Source organism: Heteronotia binoei, chromosome 1, assembly GCF_032191835.1.
Source record: "Heteronotia binoei isolate CCM8104 ecotype False Entrance Well chromosome 1, APGP_CSIRO_Hbin_v1, whole genome shotgun sequence".
NCBI lineage: Eukaryota > Metazoa > Chordata > Lepidosauria > Squamata > Gekkonidae > Heteronotia > Heteronotia binoei.
The window spans coordinates 279,204,463-279,221,766 of record NC_083223.1 but is presented as its reverse complement, the minus strand read 5'-3'; the positions used below and the strand labels follow the sequence as shown (position 1 = coordinate 279,221,766).

At 50.1% G+C, this 17,304-nt stretch overlaps 1 protein-coding gene across 1 annotated transcript in view; it reads right to left on the bottom strand.

The window, feature by feature from the left end:
- Nucleotides 1-1,431: 1,431 nt before the first annotated feature.
- Nucleotides 1,432-17,304, bottom strand: part of LOC132586100 (methanethiol oxidase-like) — a 38,018-nt gene continuing 22,145 nt past the window's right edge. The window contains exons 4-9 of the mRNA XM_060258086.1: nucleotides 14,604-14,786; nucleotides 12,428-12,444; nucleotides 10,964-11,146; nucleotides 5,244-5,336; nucleotides 2,002-2,120; nucleotides 1,432-1,644 (exon numbers count right to left, since the gene is read on the bottom strand). Of these exons, the coding sequence (XP_060114069.1) occupies nucleotides 1,482-1,644; nucleotides 2,002-2,120; nucleotides 5,244-5,336; nucleotides 10,964-11,146; nucleotides 12,428-12,444; nucleotides 14,604-14,786 (758 nt within the window). The 3' untranslated portion in view covers nucleotides 1,432-1,481. The remainder of the gene's footprint in view (nucleotides 1,645-2,001; nucleotides 2,121-5,243; nucleotides 5,337-10,963; nucleotides 11,147-12,427; nucleotides 12,445-14,603; nucleotides 14,787-17,304) is intronic.

Below are 17,304 nucleotides of genomic sequence, written 5' to 3'. Positions count from 1 at the left end.
TTGCTCCATTGTGTCTACAATTGGGGTTGCCAATCCCCAGGTGGGCAAAACCGGAAGCCCCAGTGTGCTGATTAGTAGCACCTGAAATAAACCACTGGGTTGCTTATATATTGCAAAGACTTGCTCCACGGATATTTCGTATATCCTGTTCACGCGTTCTTCGCCAAAATTCTTACAAAGGTCCATGAATACAGCACCACTCAAAATACAAATTATTTTCCAATTGCTGTCATGGCCCCAAAGTCCACTGTCTGTACCCTTTCGTTGGTAGACGTGTGCAGCGCCACGAAATAATTATTCTCAAAAACCAGACCTGGTATATCCAACAAAAAATGATTTGGAGGGTGGGTTATATTTCTCCTCTTTGCAAGACCCCTCTCTACTGCTGCTCTCGATCCTTCACGCAGTACATTTGTGTAAAGTGCGGATACAGCCATAGTTCCTTTATCAAAGGAAGGGTGGGCTTTCCTAAAACGAGAGCTCTTGCAAGCTCAAGCCATCACTGTTCCGACGAGAAGGAAACGTGGAAGGGGATTCGAATAAAGCCAACGTGGGTGAGCAGAGAACTCTGAGATGTGCTAAAGGAAAAAATGGAAATCTTCACGAAACAGAGGCAGGGACTTACCTCAAAAGAAGAGTATCTGCGGTTGCTAGACACTTTTATACATAAGAAGACACCACAGATTTTCGTAATTCTGAATGAAATATCTTTATTGCACCTCAGTAATTTGGTCATGAGCTTTATTGCTTTTGTTGATGGACACCCTTCAAGTGGGGCCCGGAGATCTCCCAGAATTGCAAATTCTCTCCACGCTACAGAGATCAGTTCCCCTGGAGGAAACAGCAGCTTGAGTGGACAGACTCTATGGTATACCATGAAGTCTAGGAGGAATAGAAGTCCTAGAGCGACGTCACATCTCTGCTGAGCCTCCTCCCCTCTCCAATCTCCGCACTCCCTAGGCTCCACCCCCAAATCTCCAGGAATTTCACAGCCCACAGTTGGCAAACCCTATAAAGTTTGTATGTCACAAGCAGGCCCTTTTTTGTAGAAAAAGCCCAGCAGGAACTCATCTGCATATTAGACCACACCCCCTGACAGCACCATTGTTTCACGCAGGCTTAGCCCAGCAGGAACTCATCTGCATTTTAGGCCACACCCCCTGACAGCACCATTGTTTCACGCAGGCTTAGCCCAGCAGGAACTCATCTGCATATTAGGCCACACCCCTTGACAGCACCATTGTTTCACGCAGGCTTAGCCCAGCAGGAACTCATCTGCATATTAAGCCACACACCCTGATGCCAAGCCAGCCGGAACTGCATTCCTGCTCAACAAAAAAACCCCGGTCACAAGTCAGCACAAATGTACATTTTAAAAAACAAACCGATGAGTCGAGAAGAACCCCCAAGCCGCTGTGCGCATGCCTTCTCCGGAGCGCTCTCCCAAAGCTAGCGTTGGACTAGGCCCACATACTCCCCAACTACTCCCAGATATCCGAGGTGCAGTCTCCCCCGGGGTAACGCATCTCGTGAGCCCGGGCAGGCCCGCAGGGTTCCTTCCCGAAATCGACCAGGAAGTCTTCGTTCACGCACAGACCTCCATGTTCCGTGTCCACGTCGATCTGGAGCATGACGGAGCCTTCCCTGAAGAAGGAAAGAAACAGAGACCGGGTGAACAAGCGGTGAATGAAGAGGGGAGAGGGCTGGCCGCAGGAAGAGAAGATGACTGCAGATTTATACCCTGCTCTTCTCTCGGAATCAGATAGAGCGGCTCACAATCTCCTATATCTTCTCCCCCCACAACAGATACCCTGTGAGGTGGGTGGGGCTGAGAGGGCTCTGACAGAAGCTGCCCTTTCAAAGACAACTCCTGCAAGAGCTATGGCTGACGCAGGGCAATTCCAGCAGCTGCAAGTGGAGGAGTGGGGAATCGAACCTGGTTCTCCCAGATAACAGTCCACACACTTAACCACTATGCCAAACCAGGGAAAGGTTTCGTACCTAACCAAATCGGGGTAATACACCCTATCCCAAGGAGTGTACAGACTATTGGTGCAGTAAAGCCTCTTGCCGTCCAAGCTGAGCTGAAGCGTGTGAGGTCCCCCGTAGACTTTTCTTGCCTAAAACGCATGGGAGACAGGAGAGAGGGTTAACAGATGCAGATGGCAAAAAGTTGGAAAGGCTGTGTGGCACGAGTTCGGCTCTTAGGGCCTAAGAAATAAGAGAAGCCATGTTGGATCAGGCCAGTGGCCCATCCAGTCCAACACTCTGTGTCACATAAGAACATAAGAGAAGCCATGTGGGATCAGGCCAATGGCCCATCCAGTCCAACACTCTGTGTCACATAAGAACATAAGAGAAGCCCTGTTGGATCAGGCCAGTGGCCCATCCAGTCCAACACTCTGTGTCACATAAGAACATAAGAGAAGCCATGTGGGATCAGGCCAATGGCCCTTCCAGTCCAACACTCTGTGTCACATAAGAACATAAGAGAAGCCATGTGGGATCAGGCCAATGGCCCATCCAGTCCAACACTCTGTGTCACATAAGAACATAAGAGAAGCCATGTTGGATCAGGCCATGGTCCATCCAGTCCAACACTCTGTGTCACATAAGAACATAAGAGAAGCCCTGTTGGATCAGGCCAGTGGCCCCTCCAGTCCAACACTCTGTGTCACATAAGAACATAAGAGAAGCCATGTTGGATCAGGCCACTGGCCCATCCAGTCCAACACTCTTTGTCTCATAAGAACATAAGAGAAGCCATGTTGGATCAGGCCAATGGTCCATCCAGTCCAACACTCTGTGCCACATAAGAGAAGCCATGTTGGATCAGGCCAATAGCCCCTCCAGTCCAACACTCTGTGTCACATAAGAGCATAAGAGAAGCCATGTTGGATAAGTCCAATGGCCCATCCAGTCCAACACTCTGTGTCACATAAGAACATAAGAGAAGCCATGTTGGATAAGTCCAATGGCCCATCCAGTCCAACACTCTGTGTCACATAAGAACATAAGAGAAGCCATGTTGGATCAGGCCAATGGTCCATCCAGTCCAACACTCTGTGTCACACAGTGGTCAAAAAAACCCGCACAAGTGCCATCAGGAGGTTCACAAGTGGGTCTAGAAGCCCTCCCATTTACCTCCCCGCAAGCACCAAGAATACAGAGCATAGCTGCCCCAGACAGTTCCAATAATATACTGCGGCTAATAGCCACGTATGGATCTCTGTTCCATATGTTGATCCAATCTTCTCTTGAAGCTGGCTATGCTTGCAACCGCCGCCACCTCCTGTGGCAGTGAATTCCACATGTTAATCCCCCTTTGGGTGAAGAAGGACTTCCTTTTATCCGTTCTAACCCGACTGCTCAGCAATGTCATTGAATGCCCACGAGCTCTTTTATTGTGAGAAAGGGAGAAAAGGACTTCTTTCTCCACCTTCTCCATCCCATGCATAATCTTGTCAACTTCTCTCATGTCACCCCGCAGTCAATGTTTCTCCAAGCTAAAGAGCCCCAAGCGTTTCAACCTTTCTTCCTAGGGAAAGTGTTCCAACCCTTGAAGCATTCTAGTTGCCCTTTTTCCAATGCTATACTATCTTTTTGGGGTGTGGTGACTGGAACTGTACACAGTACTCCAAAGGAGGCCTGTTGGAATTGCTGGTACTGTGACGTTCGGGTGATGCAGCCAACACCAGCAACTGAGTTGGGAGGGGCTTCTCAGGGAAACAAGAGCGCGGATTCTGGGGCCCAAGCCAGTTTAGGATACAAACAGCCCATCAAGGAGGAATCCCTGACCTGGATAGCCTAGACTGGCCCAATCTTATCAGGTCTTGGAAGCTAAACTGGGTCAGTTTTGGCTAGTACTTGGATGGGAGGCCTCTAAGGAATGCCAGGCTCATGGCGCAGACACAGACAATGGGAAACCGCCTCTGAATGTCTCTTGTCCTCTGCGGTCGCCAAAGATCAGCTTTGACTTAAGGGCAAAACCAAAACAAGGAGATGCGACTTCTGAGGCGAGAGTTCTTGCCCAGGATCTAAGATCACAGAGAGAGGCCATCTTGACTGTCCCAGTGACAAAAGTAGCTCTAGTGGTGGGTCAAGGAGACAGGGCCTTTTTTGTGGCAGTCCCACGATTCTGGACGTTATGTATGAAAGTCAGTATGTTATCAATGGTGTTCCTGCCCAGCTCCTTGGAGCCTGAAGGGCTGAACTTGGGGACTTGGGAACAATGGTCAGTAGGATCCAAATCCAAACTGCCCTTCTTCAATCACAGGCCCCCGGCTGGTTTGAATGACCCAATCACGTGCTAGTGCGGGAACCCAGTGCTGCATATAGTTGGCCCAGCGGGCCCCATTCTAGTTAGTGCAGCCACCTCCCATGCTGTACTCAATAAAGAGCTTATTGTCACTTCCACCTCGCCTCTTCAGTGCCTAAGAACCCACTATATTCTAGGATGTATGCCTGGCTCGTGGCCCTTTCAGCCTTTAGGAGGCAGGTGAAAACAGTTCTATTCGTGATAGCATTGGATTTGTTGAAATTCTTCTGCCTCCCCCACAACATAACTCCAAGGGCAATTCTGGTAACAGTTGGTTTTAGTTTGTAATTTGTTCGTGTTTCATTGTTTGTTTGGGGTTTTTCTGCACTGTAAACCACCTTGAGATCCAGGAACGTTACGTAGAGTAGAGAGGTGACTAACAACTACATTCAATAAATAAACAGAAAGCCTTCGACAAGCCATCCTCTTCTTCATTTGAGGTGGCTGAGGCCTGGCACGTTAAGAATGACGATGGGGGGAAGGGAGTATTGCCTCCCCGATCTCGAGTTGCCAGCCTCCAGGTGGTGCCTGGAGTGTTCCCAAAGATCTCTACAAGACCAGTTCTCTTGGAGACGGCTGCTTATCGTGCTGAGGTCCCTCCCCTCCCCACACCCCACTCCCCTCAGCCTTCACCCCCAAATCTCCAGGAATTTCCCAAACCAGAGTCGGTAACCTTACCACCCAGCCAGTGTTTCCCTCTAAGCTGAGTTAGCCATGAGCCAGCTCACAGCTTCTTACCCTCCAGCTCACACATTTTGGTCTTCCCTCAGGAAGGATGGCCCCCAGAGCACACTAATTTACGCAGTTGCTCGCAGCTTTGATCCCAGGAGCTCACAAAGTAGAATTTTTGCTCACAGGACTCTGCAGCTTGGAGGGAACGCTGCACCCAGCCTCCACTCTCCCCCTCCGTTTGCGATTTACTCACTTGGATCATGAAAGGATCAGGTTGGCAGTTGAGCTCCGGATCTTCAAGGACCGTGACCACCCCGTCTTTTTGGATGCTGCCGCCCACAAACACCTGTGTGCACACGAAGATCCCCCACCACCCCAAAAGAGAAAAGATCGGTCAGATGGAAGAACCAGTGGGTCAGAGGGGCTGTCTGTAAAATGTTGTGATAATCCGATGCAGAACAGCATATTAATAGTATCTCAGCACTGGTCCTCTGTAATAGATAAAATTGAACATGTTGTAAATTGTTCTATTCCCCGCACTCCAGAATCTATGTTATTGAATTTCTGGCCCCAACAAAACTTTACGCCATTGAAAGCTGAATTAAGGGGAGGGACGGTGGCTCAGTGGTAGAGCATCTGCTTGGGAAGCAGAAGGTCCCAGGTTCAATCCCTGGCATCTCCAAAAAAGGGTCCAGGCAAATAGGTGTGAAAAAACCTCAGCTTGAGACCCTGGAGAGCCGCTGCCAGTCTGAGTAGACAATATTGACTTTGATGGACCTAGGCTTCCCAACCCTCCCACCCTGGCGGGGGACCCCAGGATTTGAGGCCTCTTCCCCTGCTCCCCCCAAAAATGGAAGCGGGGGGAGGGGGGGAAACACGCCCTCCCCCCATCTCCGACCGATGGCCAGGCAGGACTTGGCAACCGTCTGAGTTCAGGCGCTTACTCTCTAGCGAGCGCACGTAAGATCCCAGCTCTGTACGCTCTATCTCCTGCAAAGGTTTCTGCGGCTTTGAAACCCGATCCCCTGCAACCCTGGGCGGAACTAACTCCCACTGAGATCAACAGACCTTAATTGGGATTGCAGGAGAAAACCTTAGCAAAGACGCCACGCCAGGCCGCTGCCACGGGTCTTTGTCTCCTGCTGGAACCCAGCCTGATTACCCAGATGTTTCTTTTGCAAAGCAGGCATTTTTTGCAGGCCTCCGTTTGTTACTCCTTGTTCTGCTGCCAGGCATCCCTGAAATGTACTTCCGGGTAAGCCTGGCTGCTCGGGATCGCATGCTGCAGCCCTAGAATTCGACCCAGCAGCCTGGATCCAGTGGGCGGAGAGCCTTTCACAACTCCTTCAAAAAAAAAAGGTACCATAAACACGATTGCAATTTGTAAAAAAAGTTAGGGATCTGGCGCTGAGTTTAGGAAACGTTTGTGAATGCAGCAATGGAAATCCGATGCGGCGGGGGTGGGGGGCTCGGAAAGTAAAGCTGCAAACAAAAAAACTTGAGAACGTCCCACACGATTTCCCCCCCTCCCCGAGGCATCAGAGCCGAGTTCCGTCGCAGGCAAATCCAACCAAAGTTTTGCACACCTCTTCTCTGAGGTGAAATCAGAGAAGGGGAGGGTGGAGGGAAGGAAGACATTTAAAAAAGTGTGCCGTCCCTTGAAATGCGATGGCCAAAACTCCCGTTGGGGTTCAGTGATGCTTGTCACACCCTTGCTCCTAGCTCCACCCCAGTGTCTCCTGGCTCCACCCCCAAAGTCTCCTGGCTCCACCCCCAAAGTCCCCAGATATTTCTTGACTTGGACTTGGCAACCCTAGATGGACCAAAGGTCTGATTCAGTATAAGGCAGCTTCATATGTTCATATAGCCACCTTCAAGAGGGGTTTAGATAAAAATATGGAGCAGAGGTCCATCAGTGGCTATTAGCCACAGTGTATGTGTGTATATAAAATTTTTTGCCACTGTGTGACACAGAGTGTTGGACTGGATGGGCCGTTGGCCTGATCCAACATGGCTTCTCTTATGTTCTTATATGTTCATTATTACTCTTAGCAGGGAAAATAGTAATAGCAAAAAAGCTGGAGATTAGTAAAGTCCAACTGTGACTACTTGGTTTAATAAAATGTGGGACATGGTTATACAAGATAAAATAACTATTCAGCTCTTATTCAATGATAATCCCAAATTAGTGGACAATTTTGTTGAAGATGGTTTGTGTTTTTTTGATTATGTAAATGGCAACGCTTCAAAAGAATGCATTATGGCTACAAAATATTTAGACTTTGTTTTGTACTGATCCTATAAGATTACCTGTAGATCCAAAGAAGCAAAAAAAGACTTTGTAACTGTGTTGTATTGTATTGTGTTGTTGCTGAAGTTTTATATTAATAAAAAATTAAGTTTTAAAACAATGGTTATCCCGGCACCTTGATTCAAGCTGAAAGGACTGAAATCTTCTGCATTCTCTTTTTTTTTCCCACTTATGTGTCCTTGTTTCTTCAGGGTTTTCTCTTTTCCATATGTGCTTTGCTCCATCTAGTGGCTGATTCGCTATTACATCACAGTGTGTCCGCCATTTTCCTTAAGCTTTAAAACTGCAGGGTAATATTTGAGCAGACTTTGGAGGATGGCGAAAGACAGGAGGGCCTGGCATGACTTTGTCTAGGGGGTCGCAAAGAGTCGGACTTGACTGTGCGACTGAACAACAATATGCCGTATGTACAGAAATGTAATATCAAATCTAGCGCTAGAGGAGGAAGAAGAGGAGACTGGATTTATATCCCATCCTTCCCTTGGAGTCTCAGAATAGCTTACGCTATCCTACCATTCCTCTCCCAATAGGCAGCCTGTGAGGTAAGTGGGGCTGAGAGAGCTCGGAGAGAACCCAAGCTGGCTGCTTGTGGAGGAGGGGTGGGGAATCAAACCCTGTTCTCCAGATTAGAGTCCGCTCCTCTTATCCACTACACCATGCTGGCTCTCAGCATTTTTTTCAGTACTGTCTACTGAGACTGGAAGAGGCTTTCTGGGGTCTCAGGCAGAGGTCTTTCACATCACCTCCTGCCTGATCCTTTTAATGGGAGATGAGGAAGGTAAATTCAGTCAGTGGATATTGCTGAGCTGTGGCCTGCTGTACTGTGAACTGACGCCTCACCCTTGCATTGGGTGAAATATGAGAATCCCAACTGAGCCAGTTTGGTGTAGTGGTTAAGTGTGTGGCTGCTGGATCAGCCATAACCCTCGCTGGAGTTGTCCTTGAAAGGGCAGCTTCTGTCAGAGCTCTCTCAGATCCACCTACCTCACAGGGTGCCTGTTGCAGGGGAGGAAGGTAAAAGGAGAAGAAGAAGAAGATATTGCATTTATACTTCACCCTCCACTCCGAATTTCAGAGTCTCAGAGCGGCTCACAATCTCCTTTCCCTTCCTCCCCCACAACAGACACCCTGTGAGGTGGGTGGGGCTGAGAAGACTCTCACAGCAGCTGCCCTTTCAAAGACAACCTCTGCCAATGGCCCATCCAGTCCAACGCTCTGTGTCACATAAGAACATCAGAGAAGCCATGTTGGATCAGGCTAGTGGCCCATCCAGTCCAACACTCTGTCACATAAGAGAAGCCATGTTGGATCAGGCCAATGGCCCATCCAGTCCAACACTCTGTGTCACATAAGAACATGAGAAGCCATTTTGAATCAGACCAATGGCCCATTGGTCTTCTACTTTCCGTGGCTTTTCCCCTTTTTGTTTTTGCTAATCCCCAGGTGGGGGCAGGGGATCCCCCACTTTGGAGGCCCTCCCTCCGCTTCAGGGTCACCAGAAAGCAGGGTGGGGAGTGGGGAGGGAAATGTCTTCTGGGCACTCCATTATACTCTGTGAAGACTGATTCCCATAGGGTATAATGGAGAATAGATCTATGGGTATCTGGGGCTCGGGGGGGGGGTTGTCTTTTGAGGTAGAGGCACCAACTTTTTGGCATAGCATCTAGTACCTCTCCTGAAAATACTCCCCAAGTTTCAAAAAGATTGGACCAGGGGGTCCAATTCTATGAACCCTAAAAGAAGGTGCCCCTATCCTTCATTATTTCCAAATGGAGGGAAGGCATATAAAAGGCATGAGGTCCCTCCCTTTCAATGTGACGGCCAGAACCCCCTTCAGAATTCAATCATGCTTGTCACAGCCTTGATCCTGGCTCCACCCGCAAAGTCTCCAGATATTTCTTGAGTCAGAAATCCACCCTCCTTGAGCCAGTCCTGGCAACCAGGGCTGGCGCGTGGCAGTAGGTGGTGTAGGCGGCCCCCAAGGGCACTACCACATCTGGGGGCGCCACCAGATGCCACCTTACTCCCTTGGCCCTTCCCCAGGCGGAAGGCGCCGCTCGGCCGCTGCACTGTTCGTAGGGTTGTCAAGTCTTCTTCATCCCCTGGCGGGGGACATTTGTGCACGCAATGTGCGCGAGATGAATGACGTCACCCGGAAGTGACCTCATCAAAATGGTGGTGCTCTAGGCGTTGCCAGGAAAATTCTATGGTTTCCCTGGATGCTCTAGCCATTTGGGAGGTTAAAACTCTATGGTGCAAAAGTACCATGGGGTTTTTAACCTCCCAAATGGTTAAAGCGTCTGAGAAAACCATAGAGTTTCCCTGGAAACGCCTAGAGCAGCCCTGCACGGGCGGCGCCATTTTGATGACATCACTTCCGGGCGACATCATCGCAGGGGGAAGTTCCCCCTGCCGACCCGATGCAAGCCGGCAGGTTGAGAACGTTTCGGGCAGGAGATTCCCCGCTTGGACCGGAGGGTCGGCAGCCCTAACTGTTCGGAGGTTTCCTTAGAAGCCTCCCAAGAGCGCAGTGTTTTAGCGCCGCCTGGGCTGCTTTCAAGCTGAAAGCGGTTGGGTGCCATTAAAACACCACGCTATTCGGAGACTTCCAAGGAAGCCTCCAAAGAGCACAGCGGCCGCTTTCAACTTGAAAGCAGCCAGGCAGTGCAGGGGGGAAGCAGCAGTGCGGCAGCACTCTTGTGCGCTGCCCGTTACTCTCTCTCCTCCCGCACACACTGCCCTGCATGATGCTCTGCGCGTGCAGTACGCGCACGCAAAAAAAAGGGAGCTTGTGGGGGGGAGGGAGCGGCGCAGGGGTCTGCCGGGAATGGCAGAACCCCTAGCGCTGGGCCTGCTGGTAACCCTAATCCAGCGGTGGCGAACCTTCTTTCTGCCAAGGGCCATTTGGATATTTATAACATCATTCGCGGGCCATAAAAAATTATCAACTTAAAAAACAGTGCTCCACCGAGGGAGAACGATTCAGGCCAGCAAAATTAATGCAAATAATTGTTTTTCTATTTGAAGTCATGTGGGGAGAGCCTAATCTGGCGCACACACACACACACACCCAGCAGCGCCGCCCTAGGCAAATGCATAGGTCCAGGGCTTTTTTGTAGAAAAAGCCCAGCAAGGACTCAGTAGCATATTAGACCACATCCCCTAATATTAGCATATTAGGACACACCATCTGGGATAATCAAGGGCAAACTGAACTGTGACAGTAACTTTTCCAGGCCCTGCAGCAATTCTGGCCGGCCAGCCAGGCCCCAGGGAAGCTGCCGCACAGTACATCTGGGCCCTGTGATCCCTACCTGGCCCTGGGGAGGCTGCTGCACAGCGGCTGGGCCCCACGATCCTTGCTGGCCAGCCAGGCCCCAGGGCGGCTGCCACATGGCTCGGTTCGGTCCAGCAATCTCCGAGGGCCACACCAAGTGACCTCGAGGGCCACATACGGCCCTCGGGATGGAGGTTCCCCACCCCTGCCCTAATTGATACCCTCCAAAACCCTAACTGGTACCCTCCAAAACCTCCTCTCCTCCACAGCCTCGCTGTGGTCTTTCATGCTGATGGCCCTTGTGGCTTCCTTAATTGATCCTTCAGGCGAGAAAACCCAGCTGGCCTTTTTAATCAGCTGTGCATAAACAGTTGCCGATGTTCACCTCTGTCTTGTAGAAGTGAAAGACTGAGCTCTGGAGTCCACAGGTTACCATCCCGTGTGCAGCGTCGGGGTCGTGCAGGAACCGAACTTCGAAGGGAACAGAATCCTCCCCTAAACCGATCGACTGGAGAAGACAGTGGGTGGACCAGTCCCAGACGTTCAGGCAACTGTGAGGAAAAGCCCCCTACTTTTCATACACATGGACATCATGATCACCAGTATGGTTGCCAGGGTGCCTGGAGATTTGACTCTCACACATCTGCTCTAAGAAGTGGACTTTGCTTACAGTTTCTAAGGCTTATGTGGATACTATAAGCCTCAGCTTTGCAGCAGCATTCTACATCTCTGAAGGGTGTTAGCCAGAACTACAGACATGCTCCAGCTGCTCCTTGTGTGCCCAGTCTTGGCCACTGCAGTGGAAGAAGCCAGGCCACCATGTTTCCAGCCTGTCTCCATGAATCAAAGGCTTAACACCACCAGAATCCATCTTGCTTTCCTGATCCAAGCATACCCTGCCAGGCTGAACTCATTCCTTCTTAGTGGGAAAGTCACACGTACACACCCTGAGCCTGCAAGCAACCCATCCACCTCATAAAGGGATTAATAGCTCAACTGTTAGTCCTGATTGTCTGGAAATACCCTAGACGATGGATCCTGCCAGGAAGAAGATAAGTAAGAAAAACATCTCCTGTCTTCATCAAGTCTTTTGTCTTACCCGGGTGATACCTAGGCCAGTATTTGACTCCCTATGTCACCTTCCCAGATAATCCCATTTAAACTTAAGTACCCAGACATTCCCATTCTTACTCCAGTCTAATACCTTGGAGCCGCCCCAGGCAGCATTGCAGCTTGGAAATTTCCAGGTTCACCGGACTAAGGTGAAGTTCATTGGTCAAAACTGGCATCCAATTAGGTGTCAGCAAGAACTCACCATTGGCTCTGCTAATGTCCAGCCTCCTTGGTCATCGCAGAGCCTCCCATCTCTCCTCCCTTAGACCTCCCAGCCCCTAAGGGGGCCAAGAGAGTCTATTTAACCTCTGACCCAACTCCATTCATGTGTGCTTCTATCAGCAACCCATATTCCGCTGCATAGATCCATCCCCAATTCTGGCCACAGTTTTGGGTCCATTTCCCCTGTCCTCTTATGTCGCCATTGGAACCTTCTTTGAAGACTACTCTGGTAAATATTACCCTGTTTGTCTACCCTTACATGTTACCCCTATCAATCTATCTATGTTTCTTAGACCTGTGTGAATGTGTGAATGTATTGTATTTTTATCTTGTGTGAGAGAACTATATTATTCTAAATAAATTACAATTGGTTTTTATTAAATTAGAGTCCTTTTATTGAGCATTTACTCTCTGGATGGTTGAGCCTGGTATACATTGGTAACAAAGATTCCTATTGGGCCGGCTGTCTCTCAATCTAATTCCCCAAGTTCGTTTTGAGAGCATTTGCCCTAACACGACGGCCGTAGCGCCCTGAAGGTGCACAGAGAAGAAAACCAAAGCCAGACAGCTGGTGAGTGACTATGAATCAGAAGAAGACTATGATTTATACCCCGCCCTCCTCTCTGAATCAGAGTTTCAGAGCAGCTCACAATCTCCTTTACCTCCCCCTCCCCACACACGTACAGAACAGACACTCTGTGAGGTAGATGCGGCTGAGAGAACTCTCAAAGAAGCTGCCCTGTAATATACTTAGAGACGAGACGTGTTGAAGGCAACATGCTTTATTGGATGGTACATCACAGAACGGGGCAACGCGGGCCGGGACCCGCTTTATATACACTCTACCCGGAACGGCCCCCCAGCTGGCCCAGTCCAATCCTGGCCAGTCAAACTTCCCGCCACAGATCTTGATTGGCGGAGTCCTTTCGCGCGCTGCGTCGAGTGACCAGGGGATTTCCTCTGGTCGCCTCTGCTGCATGGCCGCGCGGTGCTTTACTTAAGCACAATACACTACATGCCCTTTCAAGGACAACTCTGCGAGAGCTATGGCTGACCCAAGGACATTCCAGCAGGTGCAAGTGGAGGAGTGGGGAATCAAACCCGGTTCTCCCAGATAAGAGTCCGCACACTTAACCACTACACCAAACTGGCTCTCCCAGAAGCTGCCCTTTCAGGGACAACTCTGCGAGAGGTATGACTGAGGTAACAGGCTTCTGGTCACTGAGAAACAATTCAGGCCACGGTGTCTGCACCGTCCAGAATCCTCTTGAGGCACAGATGACCCTGAACAGCCAATCCTTTGCCAGGGTTTGCTCTATGACCAGTGGCCATGGAGGACCAGGCAGGCTTGAAGAAACTGAAGCTTAATCTGGATAAAATGGAAGAAAGATGGCTGCTGAGTGGGGGAAAGGTCTTGGGGTCATAGTGGCTAGCTCCAGGAAAATGTTGACCCAGCATGCTGTAGCGGGGAAAAGGCAAACTCTTTTAGGAATCATTAGGAAAAGGACTGGAAATAAAACAGTGGACAGATTTGATGGAAGACTGTGTACGGTTCGGGTCTCTGTATGGAATCACAGAGTTTGGAGGGGACATAGAGGCCATCTAGTCCAACACCCAGCTCGATGCAAGATAAGCCTAGAAAATCCCTGACAAGTGTTTGTCCAACTCATAGAATCATAGAGTTGGAAGGGACCTCCAGGGTCATCTAGTCCAACCCTATACAATGCAGGAAATTCACCAATCCTCCCCCTAAATTCACAGGATCTTCATTGCTGTCAGATGGCCATCTAGCCTCTTTTTAAAAACCTCCAAGGAAGGAGAGCCCACCACCTCCCAAGGAGGAAGCCTGTTCCACTGAGGAACCGCTCTAACGGTCAGGAAGTTCTTCCTGATGTTGAGCCGGAAACTCTTCTGATTTAATTTCAACCCATTGGTTCTGGTCCATAATGGTTCAGACCAATGGCCCACCTAGTCCAACACTCTGTGTCACACCGTGGCCAAAACCCAGGTGCCATTAGAAGGTCCACCAGCAGGGCCAGAACTCCAGAAGCCCTCCCACTCATGCCCCCCAACACCAAGAATACAGAGCATCAATGCCCCAGACATAAGAACATAATAGAAGCCACGGAGGGTCAGGCCAATGGACCATCCAGTCCAACACTCTCTGTCTCACAGTGGCCAAAACCCAGGTGCCATTAGAAGGTCCACCAGCAGGGCCAGAACTCCAGAAGCCCTCCCACTCATGCCCCCCAACACCAAGAATACAGAGCACCACTTCCCCAGACATAAGAAAAGCCACATTGGGTCAGGCCAATGGCCCATCCAGTCCAATACTCTGTGTCACATAAGAACATAAGAGAAGCCACGTTGGGTCAAGCCAATGGCCCATCCAGTCCAACACTCTGTGTCACATAAGAACATAAGAAAAGCCACATTGGGTCAGGCCAATGGCCCATCCAGTCCAACACTCTGTGTCACATAAGAACATAAGAGAAGCCACGTTGGGTCAAGCCAATGGCCCATCCAGTCCAACACTCTGTGTCACACAGTGGCCAAAACCCAGGTGAATTTCCTGTGTTGTGCGAGGGGGTTGACTAGATGACCCTTGAGTTCCCTTCCAGCTCTATATTTCTATATCTACAAAAAAATAAATATATAAATATATGCAGTCCCATGTAGTGAGGCCTTACCTTTCCCTAGGTCAGCTTGGTTGAACCCGCTGGCGAAGAATTTCGACCCCCCCAGTTCTGTGCTCATCATGACGTTGTGCCTTGGCTGGTACCAGAAGTCATGCCCTTGAGGGGCCGCTTGAGTGGGTCTCTCCCAGTTGCCCTTCAATTCAAAGGTCTCCGCGTCCAGAAGGGCAAAACCACCTGGCAGAAGAACAAGATCCATGCTCAGAAATCTGCACCCTATCCTGAACTCTGCGTCCAAATGGCGGGGTACCAATGAAATGAAAGGGATCCAATATCAACTTGGTGATTAATCTGTTAATTGAATCACCTCAAATCACCTTAACTCTGCTCTGAGCCCCCGTGGGGCAGGAGGCAAAGGCAGGCCGTAGCAAACCACCTCTCTGAAGCATCCCAGCCCCACTAGGGGCTGCTAGAAGGCAACCGTAACTACCAGGCAGACACACACACACACGCTGCCACAACTCTGGAATCAACAACAACAACAACAAACAACAAAATTTTATTTGTATCCCGCCCTTCCCGCCGGAGCAGGCTCAGGGCGGCTAACAGTCCCCTGAAGGCCCAGAGTCCCCTCCCAAGCCCTTCCTTTCCCTTCCTTTGGCCCAAGAAAATAGGCGAGTCGACCAGGCAGAGAAACAAATGGTTTATTTCAAAACAGGAAATCAATAAAGGGAAAGTGAACAGATCAGGCGCGTCAAACTATAGCAAGGTGGGTGAAGGAAAATCAACATAAAGCCGCTAACGTGACTAAACGGAACTGTCCTAGTCTGTTAGGACCCAGGCCTTGGTCTGCTCATGAAGGAGAGCCCCTGATTAATTAATTAATACCCCTATAACAATGACTTAAGAGCATGCTTTGCCCACCCCCCCTCCATTAAAATATCTGATGTAACCTTCCGTTAAGGCGCTGGCCTAGGCTTGCCAATCCCCAGGTCCCAGTGGGGGTTCTTCCACTTTCCCAGACTCCTTCCCGCCCCCACTCAGCTGGCCAGCAGGGGGAAGGCCCGCCCCCAAAGCCACCATGTGACTTTCCACCTCCGGAGTCTTCAGTCTCTGATTGAAAGGCTTTCTTTTGGGATGGGGCGTCTGTGTTACTTTGAAGAAGCTGGCTGCAACTAGTGAACAGAGACACCAATCCCTCACTTCAGAGTCGCCAGAAACAGGGAGGGGGGGGAGGGAAATGTCTGCTGGACACGTCATTATTCCCTATGTGGAGATCGATTCTCACAGGGCAAGGGTGGTCAATGGTAGCTCTCCAGATGTTTTTTGCCTACAACTCCCATCAGCCCCAGCCAGCATGGCCAATGGCTGGGGCTGATGGGAGTTGTAGGCAAAAACATCTGGAGAGCTACCACTGGCCACCCCTGTGACATAGGGTATAATGGGGAATTGAACTGGAGGTATCGGGGGCTCTGGGGGGGCTGTCTTTTGAGGTAGAGGCACCAAGCAGGATAGCTAAAATAAGAGAAGCAGCCTCTTAGCAGCGACTTCCTGTAATAGGTAAGTGAAAAGGGATGGTGTCATGGAATTTTACCAGGGAGGACTCTGGGAAGGAGGGATCTTGAAATGAGATGAGCCTGGGTGCCAGCCGGCTTGCTTGTCTCTTAAGAAAACTGTCTGTATGCAGAACGATTTTAACTCAGTCTTCGGGGCAGCCAAGCCCGACTGAGCCCTACTTTTGGTACCAATAGTAAAACACCTCGCTTCATACCAGAAATTCTGTGTGGGGCGGCGCGGCAACGCGGAAGATGGCGGACGCTTAAAGCGGCGGCTCCCGGCTTGCAGTCCCTTCCTGCTTCTCCCGCTCCCGTTTTCAGCTATTTCTCTCACCTGGCATGGGCAAACGAACTGCAGGGAACACCAAGGCAGCCAAGAAAACTCCAGCGAAAGCCACACCGACTCAGCAAGTATTGAACTTTCTTCCATCGAGCCCCGGGCCCTTACCTCTCTCTGAAATGGCGTCCAGCCCTTCCCCCGGCCCCGCTCAGGAAGAGGGCTCTTTATTAACGACCCAAACATTTCAAACGGCGATCTCACGTTTGGAGGACTCAATAGGGGTCACAATAGGGGAGAAGATCAGCAAAGCTATCACCCCCCTTCAACTAGAACTAAAAAAAATTAATGAAACGCTTTCAGCAGTCACCCAAACTGCAGACTCAGCGCTGGAAATGGCTACGGTGGCCCATGAGGCTGTACAAGCCCTGCAAAGCGCAGACCTATGGCTCCATGAAAAGGTGCTTCACCTGGACAACAGATTAAGGGCTGCCAACCTGAAATTTAGAGGCCTGCCAGAACAGGCGGAGGAGAACCAGGAGGTAAAAATTTTCATTGCCTCATGGCTTACTTCAGCCCTCCACCTCCAAGATGGCGTCGCCCCTCTTATTGATTCCGCTTACCGTTTGGGGGCATTGCAGCCCAAGTCAAAAGACTTTTCAAGAGACGTACTTGTTACGATCCCAGACTCCAGGACTAGAACCCTGATCCTACAGAGAGCCCGATCTGAAGAGGGTCTACTCTACAAGGGTAAAAAGATCCTGGTTTTAGCTGATCTTTCACCGGAAACCTTGCAGCATAGAAAAGAAATGAAGCCCATTCTAAACTTACTATTTGAACACAAAATACGCTTTCGCTGGGCTTCTCCTATCCAGATCCTGGTTGTTCACCAGGGCCTTCGGCTAACAGCTTCTGATTTCAC